Source organism: Heliangelus exortis, chromosome 27 (genome assembly GCF_036169615.1).
Source record: "Heliangelus exortis chromosome 27, bHelExo1.hap1, whole genome shotgun sequence".
Classification (NCBI taxonomy): domain Eukaryota; kingdom Metazoa; phylum Chordata; class Aves; order Apodiformes; family Trochilidae; genus Heliangelus; species Heliangelus exortis.
Window position 1 is genome coordinate 4,055,476 of NC_092448.1, and position 11,624 is coordinate 4,067,099.

At 58.9% G+C, this 11,624-nt stretch overlaps 2 protein-coding genes across 3 annotated transcripts; one reads left to right on the top strand and one right to left on the bottom strand.

Moving 5' to 3' along the window:
• The first annotated feature begins 682 nt into the window (after positions 1-682).
• On the top strand, positions 683-9,077 carry RNF115 (ring finger protein 115). The gene is given in 10 exon segments (XM_071727125.1): positions 683-1,048; positions 3,006-3,064; positions 3,593-3,638; positions 4,878-5,089; positions 5,324-5,390; positions 5,392-5,396; positions 5,778-5,850; positions 6,457-6,550; positions 7,709-7,824; positions 7,932-9,077. Coding segments are annotated over 10 exon segments (891 nt in total). The 5' UTR covers positions 683-961; the 3' UTR covers positions 8,064-9,077.
• Positions 7,643-11,519, bottom strand: ITGA10 (integrin subunit alpha 10). Of its 2 annotated transcripts, XR_011722702.1 has the most exons (9): positions 11,388-11,519; positions 11,188-11,266; positions 10,966-11,079; positions 10,790-10,873; positions 10,558-10,671; positions 10,346-10,441; positions 10,119-10,232; positions 9,835-10,033; positions 7,643-7,730 (listed from the first exon to the last, which is right to left on the bottom strand). XR_011722702.1 is itself a non-coding variant. In XM_071727124.1 (8 exons), exons 3-8 carry the CDS (start codon positions 11,032-11,034, stop codon positions 9,971-9,973), a joined length of 540 nt encoding a protein of 179 aa, XP_071583225.1. In that variant the 5' UTR covers positions 11,035-11,079; positions 11,188-11,266; positions 11,388-11,519; the 3' UTR covers positions 9,102-9,970. The 2 variants fall into 2 exon arrangements, 1 of the variants encoding a protein (XP_071583225.1); XM_071727124.1 differs by lacking the exon at positions 7,643-7,730 and having other exon boundaries at positions 9,102-10,033.
• Between the last annotated feature and the right edge of the window lie 105 nt (positions 11,520-11,624).

Below are 11,624 nucleotides of genomic sequence, written 5' to 3' on the forward strand. Positions count from 1 at the left end.
GTCCCCGTGTCACAGGGGTCCCCGTGTCACAGGGGGTCCCCTTGTCCCCGTGTCACAGAGGTCCCCACGTCACAGGGGTCCCCTTGTCACAGGGGTCCCCATGTCACAGGGGTCCCCATGTCACAGGGGGTCCCCATGTCACAGAGGTCCCCACATCACAGGGGTCCCCACATCACAGGGGTCTCCGTGTCACAGGGGGTCCCCTTGTCCCTGGGGGTCCCCATGTCACAGGGGGTCCCCTTGTCCCAGGGGGTCCCCATGTCACAGGGGGTCTCCATGTCACAGGAGTCCCCTTGTCACAGGGGTTCCCACGTCACAGGGGTCCTTATGTCACAGGGGTCCCCATGTCCCAGGGGGTCCCCGTGTCACAGGGGGTCCCCATGTCCCAGGAGTCCCCATGTCCCAGGGGGTCCCCTTGTCCCCATGTCACAGGGGTCCCCATATCAGAGGGGTCCCCATGTCCCAGGGGTCCCCGTGTCACAGAGATCCCCACGTCACAGAGGTCCCCTTGTCCCAGGGGTCCCCGTGTCACAGAGATCCCCGTGTCCCCACGTCCCAGGGGGTTCCCATGTCCCAGCGGTCTCCGTGTCACAGGGGTCTCCGTGTCACAGAGATCCCCATGTCCCAGGGGGTCCCCTTGTCCCCGTGTCACAGAGATCCCCGTGTCCCCACGTCCCAGGGGGTCCCCGCGTCCCTCACTCACCACAGCCCAGGCCTAGGCCGCTGGGGCCACCATGGCAACGGCCACTTCCGCTTCCTCCTCACTCTACTTCCGGCCTCCCCGAGGAGCCGCTCTATCCGCCCCCACCCTACGGCTGGGAGCAGAGGAGAGGAAGCGGAAGTACCTGCCCAGCCGGCAGGTGGTGGTGGGAGGGGGGAGTTCCTGCTTCCGGCGCCGCTCTGTCCGCCGCTCGCTGCCCCGGTGGAGGACTGACGGCAGGAGCCGGCGGAGGCGCAGAAGATGGCGGAGGCCTCGGCGGCGGCCGCCGTGTCCCAGCACCGCTTCTTCTGCCACAGCTGCAAGGGGGAGGTCAGCCCCAAGCTGCCGGTGAGCGCCGGGGGCTGCGGCTGCAGCGGGCGGGGTGGGGGGAGGAGGAGGAGGAGGCCCAGGCCTGAGCCTCCCACACGGGCCCCGGGGGGAGCTGAGCCGGGCCCGGGGCTGAGGGAGGGGATCGGTCCCTGGGAGGGGAGGGGGGTCCCGGGCAGGGCCTGGGGGAGGGATTCCCACCCCCTTCTCCTTACACCCCCCAAAAATCCCCTCCCTGAACCCCCCAAAGGGCAGGCAGGGCTGTCACCCCCTGTGCCCCCCCCTGTGTCCTCCCCTCGTGTCCCCCCCTCGTGTCCCCCCCCCCATGCCCCCCCCTTGTTGTCCCCCCCCTCTCGTGTCCCCCCTCGTGTCCCCCCCTCGTGTCCCCCCCTTGTGTCCCCCCCCTCGTGTCCCCCCCCTCGTGTCCCCCCCCTCGTGTCCCCCCCCTCGTGTCCCCCCCTCGTGTCCCTCCCCCGTGTCCCCCTCGTGTCCCCCCCCCCGTGTCCCCCCCCCCGTGTCCCCCCCCCTCGTGTCCCCCCCCTCGTGTCCCCCCCCTCGTGTCCCCCCCCTCGTGTCCCCCCCCTCGTGTCCCCCCCCCTCGTGTCCCCCCCCCTCGTGTCCCCCCCCTCGTGTCCCCCCCTCGTGTCCCCCCCTCGTGTCCCCCCCTCGTGTCCCCCCCCTCGTGTCCCTCCCCTGTGCCCCCCCCGTGTCCCCTCCCCCGTGTCCCCCCCTGTGTCCCCCCCTGTGTCCCCCCTCGTGTCCCCTCCCCCGTGTCCCCTCCCCCGTGTCCCCTCCCCCGTGTCCCCTCCCCCGTGTCCCCCCCCTCGTGTCCCCCCCCTCGTGTCCCCCCCCTCGTGTCCCCCCCCTCGTGTCCCCCCCCTCGTGTGTCCCCCCCCTCGTGTGTCCCCCCCCTCGTGTGTCCCCCCCCCTCGTGTCCCCCCCCTCGTGTCCCCCCCCTCGTGTCCCCCCCCTCGTGTCCCCCCCCTCGTGTCCCCCCCCTCGTGTCCCCCCCCTCGTGTCCCCCCCCTCGTGTCCCCCCCCTCGTGTCCCCCCCCTCGTGTCCCCCCCCTCGTGTCCCCCCCCTCGTGTCCCCCCCCCCGTGTCCCCCCCGTGTCACCTCCTGTGTCCCCCCCCTGTGCCACCCCCCACTCTCTCTTCCTTCCCCCCAAAAATTCCAATTCCCAGCTGGAAATTTGTTTTTTTTTTTTTTTTATTAATGGTTCCTTCTCCATCAGAGGCACCAAACCCCCCCCCTCCCCAATTCCACGACCCCTCCTGTGATGATAAAGAGGTCACCTCTTCCTCCTCATCCTCCTCCTCCTCATCCTCCTCCTCCTCTTCCTCCTTTTCCCACCTTTCCTTGCTCCATTTTCTATTTTCAGGGCACCCAGCTCAGGGCTGGGAATCTTTCTGGGTTTCTCCTCTCTCCTCCTCCCCCCCCCTGGAGAAAGCAGCAATTGGGGGCATTGAGGTGGTGATTGGGGGGGGGGTTTCAAAGCATTTCCAGGTGCTGTGGGGTCTCCAGGTGTTGGTGGTTCCATCCCTGGCTTCCCAAAAAATCCACCCTTGGAATTTGTCCCATCCCCGTGGCCTCTGGGCTGCTCCTGAATTGGGGGGGGGGTTTATCCCCAATATTTCCCTCCTGCCCTTCCCATCCTTCACATTCCCAACCTTGAAGCATCAACTCCTCCTCCTCCCCTTCCAAATTCCCCAATTTCCATTTTTCTAGCCTGGAATTTTTTAGGTTTTTTTTTTTTTTTTCCCATTTTTCCCTTTTTTTTCCACCCGAGGGTGACAAGGAACCCCTCAGCTTCACAACCCCCCCCCCCCCACCCCTCAAGCTCTGAAATCCTGGGAAAACCCAACCCCCCTTCTTCCAGGCTGCCTTTTTGGGGGGGTTGGAAGTGGCTCTTGGAGGGGTGGGGGACATTTTTGGGGCGTTTTGAGGCGTTTTGATGAATCCCTTCTGTCTCCTCAGGAATACACCTGCCCACGGTGTGAGTCGGGCTTCATTGAGGAGGTCACAGATGATTCCAGGTAAAATTGGGTTTTTTTTCTGGGTTTTAAAGCTTTCTCTTGGTTGCTTGGGAAGTTTAGGGCTCTGAAAACCTCAAAAATCCATAAAAAAAGGGAAAAAAATAAGAACCAAGAAGGAAAAATGTCAACGTTCCAGGGGAGACTGGAAATCCAAGCCACTTTTTGGGGAGAACTCCCAAGAAAATGGGAAATTGGGAGTTAAAATCCCACGAACAACACTCTGGGTTGTTTGTTTTTTTTTTTTTTGGGGGGGGTGTAGGGCAAAAATAATGATTTTTACATTTTTTTTTTTTTTTTTCAGGGCTGCTTTAGGAACCACCAGGTTTCTCCTGCCCTAAGCTGGTGTTTAACCAAACCTTCCCATTTCCATAGCTCCTCTCCTGGGATCTCCTGCCTCTGCCTGCTCCCCCCTGCTGTTCTTGCTCACCAAAACCCCTTGTTTAACCCAAAAAAAAAACCCCATAAAAGTCAGGATTTAGGGTCTGAGGCTCTGGGGGGCCTTTTTCTCACCTCCTTTTCCCTCCCCAGTTTTCTCGGTGGCCTCGAGGACAACCCCTCCACACAGTTTGCAGAGGTGAGTTCCCCTCTTTTTCCCCTTCCTTCCCCCCCAAAAAAAAAAAAAAAAAGCTGTTTTTCCCCCAGAGAAAATTTTAAATTTTTTTTTTCCAGGGATTGGGCTGAATCTGGGGGGGATTTCCATGAGGTTGAGACCTCCCAGAGGGGACAGGAGGAGCCCACGGGGCTGAGCCAGGGGGAGGGTGGTGCCCTCCTGCCCTTTTCCTCCCTGCTTGGGGTTTTACCACAAAACCCCAGGATTTAACAGGAAAATCTGTGTCCTCTGCCTGTCCCAGCTCCTTTTTTTTTTTCTCCTCCCTTCTCCCTGGGGCTTTGATTCCCTCCAGGAATAAACAGATGGATCCCAACCCTGGCTGTGGCTCCTCTGCCAGGAGGTTCTGCTCCTTTTCACTTGTTTTTTTTTGTTTTGTTTTTTTTTTTCACTGGATTATTGAGGAATTGGGATTATTGAGGAATTTTTTAGCCTGGCCAAGAGAATCCCCTCACAGGTTGGGTTTTTTTTTATTTTTATTTATTTTTGGGGGTGGAATCTGGGGGGGTTTTTCTTCCAAACCCCTCAGGAAACGGGGTCAGCAACAACCTGGAGCTGCTCTGCCCTCTGTTCCCTTGGGATTTGCTTCCTCCCCTTCCTCCTCCTCCTCCTCCCCACTTGGATCCCTCAACAAAACTCTGGATTTTCCTTCTGCTCCCCCCAGGAGGAGCCCCCTGAGCCCCCCCTGACCCCCCTTGACCAGGAGTTTGCTGCAGATTGGGAAGGTTTGGAGGAGCTTCCAGACCCCCTCCTGCCACTTTTCCACATTTTTTTCCCATCCCCACCCCCCCTGGGGCTCCGGATTTCTCAGGGGGGGCTCCGAGCACCCCTGGGTGGGGGTCTCCACCCTGAAGTCCCCTCAGATCCCAAGAGGAGGAGGAGGAGGAGGAGGAAGGGGAAGGATCTGAGGTGATTTCCCAGCCCCCACGCCGGGAGCCGAGGCGCTCGCTCTGCCCCGGGGTTGGGACCTGGGATGTGTCTGGGCTATAATTAAGTTTTTTTTTTCTCTTTTTTAACCCAGTTTTTTTTTTTTTTTCCTGTCTGGGGGAGCCATGGCAACCGAGTTGGCTCAGCTCCTCCTTCCTGGGTGGAATTCTCTTGGCAGAGGAGCCTCCAGGATGAAGGTGACGGAGCCGCCTCCGCTTTGCGTCTCCCTTTTTTTTTTTTATTTTTTTTTTTTATTTTTTTTTTTCCCCCTTCCTCCAGCTTTGGGACCACTTGGACCACACGATGTTCTTCCCAGATTTCAGACCTTTCCTGAGCAGCAGCTCCCTGGATCAGGACCACAGGGACAACGAGAGGGGACACCAAGCCCACGCTGACCTCTGGGGACCCACCCGACCCCCCCGGTTGCCCATGACCCGGCGCTACCGGTCCCGGGGCAGCTCCCGCCCTGACAGGTCCCCTGCAATCGAGGGGTGAGAGCCCCAAACCCCCCCTGGCAGCTTCTCCTTCACCCAGCAGTGGAAAAAAAAAAACCCCAAAAAACCCCAAACCCAAACGTGAGATCTTGAGGAGAAACCTGAGGCAGCCCCAGGGTCCCCTCAGCCCCCGAGCGGAGCTGCGGGTGGGGGGTTGGGGGTGGGGGGGTTTTCTCTTGGCTGTTTTTTGGCTCAATTGCTGCTTTTTCTTCTTTTCCCTCTCTCCTGAAGGATAATCCAGCAGATTTTTGCCGGGTTCTTTGCCAACTCAGCCATCCCTGGCTCTCAGCACCCCCTTTTCCTGGTGAGTTCCCAGGCTGGGACTCGGATCCGATGCTGGAGGGGGGGGAGGGATTTAGAACCAGAATTCTCTGGTTCTCATGGAAGGGCTTGGGCTGAAGGGACCTTTGAGCTCAGCCAGGGACAATTCCCACCCAGGGACAATTCCCACCCAGCTCCAAGCCCCATCCTTGGATCTCCAGCCCCCCCCCAAGGGGCTCAGCACCTTCAGAATGAGGAATTCCACCCTCACACCCAACCTCCCCCCAGTTTAAACCCCGTCACCCCGTGGCTTTTTGCTCCTGCACCAGTCAAAAGCTGGGAAGCTCCAGTTGCTCCCAGTCTGGCTGCTCTGGGAGGATGGTTGGGAGCTCAGGGGTGGCTGTGGGGGGTGTTCCCTCTGCAGGAGTGGGATGCTGCACTCCAACCCTGGGGACTACGCCTGGGGACAGAGCGGCCTCGATGCTATTGTCACCCAGGTAAGGCCCAGGGGGGAGGTTCTGGGGTGGGGTTCCTGCTCCTCTCTGCTCCAGGTGTGTCCTGGAGGTGAGGACACAAAGCCCCTGGGCTCCTGGATCTGCAGAAGGCCCAGGAGCAAGGCTCAGGCCGTATTCCCATGGGAATGGGGTCGTGGTTCCCATGGAAACCAGGTCCTGGGGTGGTGCTGAGCTTGGGGTGAACTCAGCAGAGAAAAATCTCCAACTTCAGCCCCAAAACTCAGCCCTTGGCCCCCGGGAGCTGCTTCCCCCAGGGACAGGAGCAGCATTCCTGCTCATCCCAGGGTTTTGGGATCATCCCAGGGTTTTGGGATCATCCCAGGGTGTTGGGATCATCCCAGGGTGTTGGATCATCCCAGGGTGTTGGATCATCCCAGGGTGGGTTCCTCCTGCTTGATCCCAAAGGGCTCCATCTCCTCCTCCCTTCTCCACAGGATCCTGGTGGGAGCCACGTTCCCAGCCTGGTGTCTGTCACCCCCCCTGGGGACAACCCAGCTGCTGGTGGCCGGGTGACAGGGTTTGGGTGTTGTTTGGGTGTTGTTTGGGTGTTTTTGGGTGCTGAGCTGTGTCCCTGCTCCTCCTCCCCAGCTCCTGGGACAGCTGGAGAACACGGGGCCTCCTCCTGCTGACAAGGAGAAGATTTCCTCCCTCCCCACGGTGACAGTGACTCAGGAACAAGTTGGTTGGTGCCACCACAGTGTCCCCTCTCACCTCTCCCTTCTGAGGAGGGGGGGAAACTGGGGCTTCCCCCCTGCCCTCACTTCTCCTGGGGTTGGTGGAGCTGCACCAAGTCCCAGGTCCTCCCCCAGGGACCTTTCCTGCTCCTGCAGAATTTTTGTGGTGACTTTTTTGGCCACCCCAGACTTGATTTTTCCTCCCCAAATCTCTGGTTTGGGGTCAGCTCGGAGCCAGGCTCAGCTCTTTGCTTGGCTCCTTTCCAGCCTCCCTGCTGGAGGAGGCTCTGGACACCTTCCTGCCCAACTGCTCTGGAAATGTCATGGAAAAAAAAAATCCCAGGTTTTGCAGAACAGCCCAGACCAGGGGGCTCCTCCAACCCTTTCTGCTTTTCCACTGAGCTCAACCCTGGGGATTTTTTGCAGGAAGCTGAGAGCTGAACCTCTCCAGGCAGACAAAGTGATGAGAAAAACTGTTTCCACAACAGATTCTTCTTCTGGTTTTGTTGTTTTTTTGGGGTTTTTCTCTTTTTTTTTTTTTTTTTGATGTCTGCTGCTTTTTATATCCCCTGCTCTCTTCTTCACCTCTGGGAAACCAGGAATTTCCGTGCTCAGCCCTGGGGCTGAGCTGGCAGAGCTGGAGAGGTTGGGAGGAGGGGAACGACTTTGTCCCCTTCCTGGGGGTGGATTGAGGACCCCAAAACTGGGGGGTGGGTTGTAAGGAGCTTTTTTGGGGGGAAGAAAACCCTTTTTAGGTTTTGGGGTGGCTGCTTTCCAAGGGAGGGGTGGGACCCCCCCCCTGAGCTCCTGGGGGAGCTGAGCAGCACCTCTGGGCCATGGGGTTGGGATTTTTGGTGACAAAAAAAGGGAAAAGGAGGCATCCCCACACTTCCTCCTCCTCCTCCTTTTCCAGGAATTCACCTCAAACCCCAGGAAGTTGGGGCCAGGAAGTTGGGGCCAGGAAGTTGGGGCCAGGGAGTTGGGGCCAGGAAGAAGTTGGGGTTCGGAAAGAAGAACCCAAAGCGGATTTTTTTTTTTTTTTTTTCCTCCTTCTCAGTTGATTCTCAATTTTTTTAATTTAATTTTTTTTTTAATTTTTTTTTTTTTTTTTTTTGTATTCCCTGGAGCTTTTCAAGCTCTCCCATTCCCTCCTCCACCTTTTCCAGACACGGGGTTGGAGTGTCCTGTCTGCAAAGAGGATTACACCCTGGCTGAGCAGGTCCGGCAGTTGCCCTGCAACCATTTTTTCCACAGCAACTGCATCGTCCCCTGGTTGGAGCTGGTAAGGACCCCCCCCCAAATCCCAAAAATCCCAAAAATCCCCCAAAAAATCCCCAATTCCCCCCCCTCTCAGCCGGGGGCTGAGCTTCTCCCCCCCCTCTCTGGCAGCACGACACCTGCCCTGTCTGCAGGAAGAGCCTGAAAGGGGAAGATTCCACCCGAACACCCCCAAACCCTGAAGCCCCCCCCACCACCTTCACCCCCCCCCAGAGCCACCTCCAGGACCGATGGACTTTCTGACCCTCCTGGGGGGGCTTCCAAAGGATTTGTTTGGTTTGTTTGGGGTTTTTTTTTTTTTTTGGGGGGGGGGAGGAGAGGATATTTCCAGCTGGGACCATCCCTACCTCCTCCACTTCTTCGTCTTCTGAGAATTCCAAAAAAAAAAAAAAAACAAAACCAAGAGTAGCAGGAAAAGGGGAGGAACCACCCCAACCACCCCCACCCTGGGGTCTTTTTGTTCTGCCCCCCCCCCCCCCTTAAAAAAACCTCACCCAAACAACAAAGCTGCTCCACCAGAATCACCTCAAACCCCAAAACCTGAGGATTTTGTGGGGGTTTTGCTTCCAGTTGATGCTTTCCTCCCAGCTGGAGGTTTGGGGGGGTCCTCAGGGTGGGGGTCTTCACCCAGAGGTGACAAATTTATGGGGAGGGGGGGGCAAAGTGTCCCTGGGAGGGCAAGGAGAAGAATTGGGGTCCCCCCTTTGCCCCACAGTGAGTGGGTGGGGGGGGGGTTAACTCCAGGAGGGAATTTTTTCCTCTTTTTTTTTTTTTTTTTCTCATGTCCAGAACCCAAATTCCCAGGAGCTGGAGCTCCCTTGGGATTAGGGAGCAGCTCTGGGGGCTTCACCCCCTCCTCAGTTTTGGGGTTGGGGGGGCTGAGGTTCAGCTTTGTGGTGATTTATTTGGGGGGTGGGGGGAAGGTTGGGGTTTTTTTTTGTCCCCAGGGCTGTCCCCACCCTGTCCCCTTCCCCCCCCCACGAGTGGTTAGGATCCTTTAGGAATTTTACCACCACCCTGAGTCTCCCTCAATTCCCAGAACTTGAAGAGAAAGCTTTATTTTTGTCAGGTATTATTTTTTTTTTTTTTTTGGGGAGGGGGGGGAGAATTTCTGGATTTTATTATTTTTTAAGTATATTCCCCCCCCCCCCCTTCCTTCCATTTCTCTCACATTCCTCCCCCCTTTTTGGATTTTTTTTTTTTTCTCCTGGGTTCTCTCCCTTTGTTAGGAACTCAAATAAAAATCTTTCTACAGAAGAGCAGAGCTGGAGGAAAACTGGGGGGGGGGGCTGGAGGGGGGGGGGATACCCCAAAACTGGGGGGTGGGTTGTAAGGAGCTTTTTTGGGGGGAAGAAAACCCTTTTTTTAGGTTTTGGGGTGGCTGCTGTCACCTCTGGCACTGGGGAGGGGGCTTGGGAGGGGTGGGACCCCCCCCCCTGAGCTCCTGGGGGAGCTGAGCAGCACCTCTGGGCCATGGGGTTGGGATTTTTGGTGACAAAAAAAGGGAAAAGGAGGCAAAAAGCAGCACCAGCTCCTGGCTGGAGCCTTCCCTGCCCCCTTTATCCCCTTCTGGGGCCCCCAAAACCCAAACTGCAGGAAGGTGGGGGGGGATTTGGGGGGATTTGGGGTGGGTAGAGGGGGAGATTTGGGGGGGCTCAAACACTTCCCAGAGATCTTTGGGGTCCTCCTGCCCCCAAAGTGCCCGAAATGGAGAATTTCACCCCAGGGAAGGGAGGAGAGGAGCTCCAGGGGGGGCTTGGGGACGCTCAGGTGCCCCCTCCCCAATATTTTCCCTTCCTGGGGTGTTGGTTTTGGGGTTTTTTTTGGGGGTTTTTTTGGGGTGGGGGGGACCACGGGCCCGGCGCTGGGTGGGACCTGAAGCTCCAGCATCTCCCAGGGGTTCAACTTTATTGGTGGCACCTTTGGGTCCCCTTCCCCCCCCCACCCCTCCCCCCGTTTGGGGGAGACCTCGATGGGGGAGGGGGGGGGGGGGTCTCCATCTCCCCCTCCTCACCTTCCTGCAGCCCCCGCCAGCACAATCCGAGCCCGGGGGTCCCAGGGAGGGGGGGTGGCAGTGTCCCCACCTTCTCCCCGGGGTGCAGGGCCACGTCCCCTGCCCAAGGGGGGGTGCAGGGGCCCCCCCACGACCTTCACTGCTCCGGCTTCTCCTCCTCTTCCTCCTCGGGGAGCTTCTTGCGGGTGAAGAATCCCAGCTGGGGGAGGATAAAAGATGAGATGGAAAGGACAAAAAGTCCTCGTTGTCCCCCCCTTTTTTTTTTTATTGTCCCCCCCCCTCACCTTCCACAAGCAGAAGATGATGAGGGCCAAGAGGAGGAGCCCCCCCAGGACGCTGCCCACCAGGATCCAGAGGGAGATGGGCACCCGCTTGGCCTGCAGGATCTCCAGAACCAGCTGGAAAAAAAATGGGGAAAATTAAAAAAAAATATGGATTCTCCTCCTCCCCACCCCCCAAAAAAAAAAAATAGAACAAATGAGGGTGGGATAGGGGGGGGGGGGTCTCCCACCTCCCTCCCGTGAGCCCCCTCCTCCAGCACCACCACGCTGCTCCCTGGCACCTCCAACCCCACCGTGGTCACCACACGGAGGCTCCGGAATTTGGCCTGAGAGGGGCAAAAAAATTAAAAAAAAAAAAAAAAAAAAAGGGAAGGTGGGATTTGAGATGTTAAGAGGGAGGGGGAGGGGGGGCTTCTTCCCTCCCCCCCATCCCATCACTCACCCTCCGGAAGAATTCCTCATGGATGGTCCGGAGGAGGTGGATGGAGACCCCACCCCCCCTCTCCAATGGCCCCAAGTGGCAGCTCAGCTCCTGGCACCAGGAGTTGCTGCAGTCCTGGGGGAGGGGGGGTTAAAAAATTGAGGAGGGGGTTTCAAAAGATGGGGGGGGGGCACCGAAAATATTGGGGGAGGGGGCCCCCAAAAAACCCCAACCATCTGGAGATGATGCTCACCAGCCTGTCCACCTTCAGGAGGTCCTCAGGGTGCACTGGGACCACCCGGGGTTGCTCAGGGGGGGGCTGTAGGGTGCAGGTGGCCTGAGGAGGGGGGGGGGCACAGGAGAGGTCAAAGATTTGGAGGTGAAAAGACCCCCCCAGACCCCCCCAACCCCCCCCCCAAGGGGCCTCACGTTGTCAGCCAGGAGGTGGGTGACAGAGAGGAAGGTGACACGGGCGTAGCCCAGGGCTGGCAGGGCCATGCGGAGGGTGACGTTGGGGACAGGGTAGCACCCCAAGTTCTGCACCTGCAGGGGGGAGTGGGAAGTGAACCAGGACCCCCCCCACACAACCTCAGGACCCCCCCCCACAACCTCAGGACCCCCCCCTCTTTTTTTTTTTCCCCCCCCCATCACCTTCACTGTGGTCCTGAACTCGGGGCCGTGGGGAAAGGTCCCCAGGGGATGAACTTCGTAGCGGTGGAGGTTGGAGTCACTGATGGGGGGGAAATCGGGGGGTGTGGGGGGGGTCAGGGTGGGAGGGGTCAGGGTGGGGGTCACCTCCTGCCCTCCCCTCCCCCCCCCCACTCAGGGACCCCCCCCCCCCTGGAGCCCACCTGGAGAGGAAGAGGTCGGGGGCGTAGCGGATGGGGACGGCGAAGTGGACGATGTTGTCCTGGGGTGTCACCTCGGTGCTGTCACTGGATTATTGGGGTGGGGGGGACACACACAGGCTCAGGAGGACCCCGAGACCCCCCCCCCCCCCCCCAACACCCACCCCTCCCAAGGGGTGCCCCAACACCACCCCCCCCCCACCCCCCCCAAGGGGTGCAGCCCCCACCTCACCTGATGGA

What these genes read in the sequence shown, in the direction of transcription:
- ITGA10 (XM_071727124.1), bottom strand. Translation starts at nt 11,034, where the DNA reads ATGGCCCTGCCAGCCCTGGGCTACGCCCGTGTCACCTTCCTCTCTGTC. An exon ending in CCCACCTCCTGGCTGACAAC is followed by an intron (nt 10,874 to 10,965) that starts GTGAGGCCCCTT and finishes CCCCCTCCTCAG; the next exon opens with GCCACCTGCACCCTACAGCC. An exon ending in TCATCTTCTGCTTGTGGAAG is followed by an intron (nt 10,034 to 10,118) that starts GTGAGGGGGGGG and finishes ATCCTCCCCCAG; the next exon opens with CTGGGATTCTTCACCCGCAA.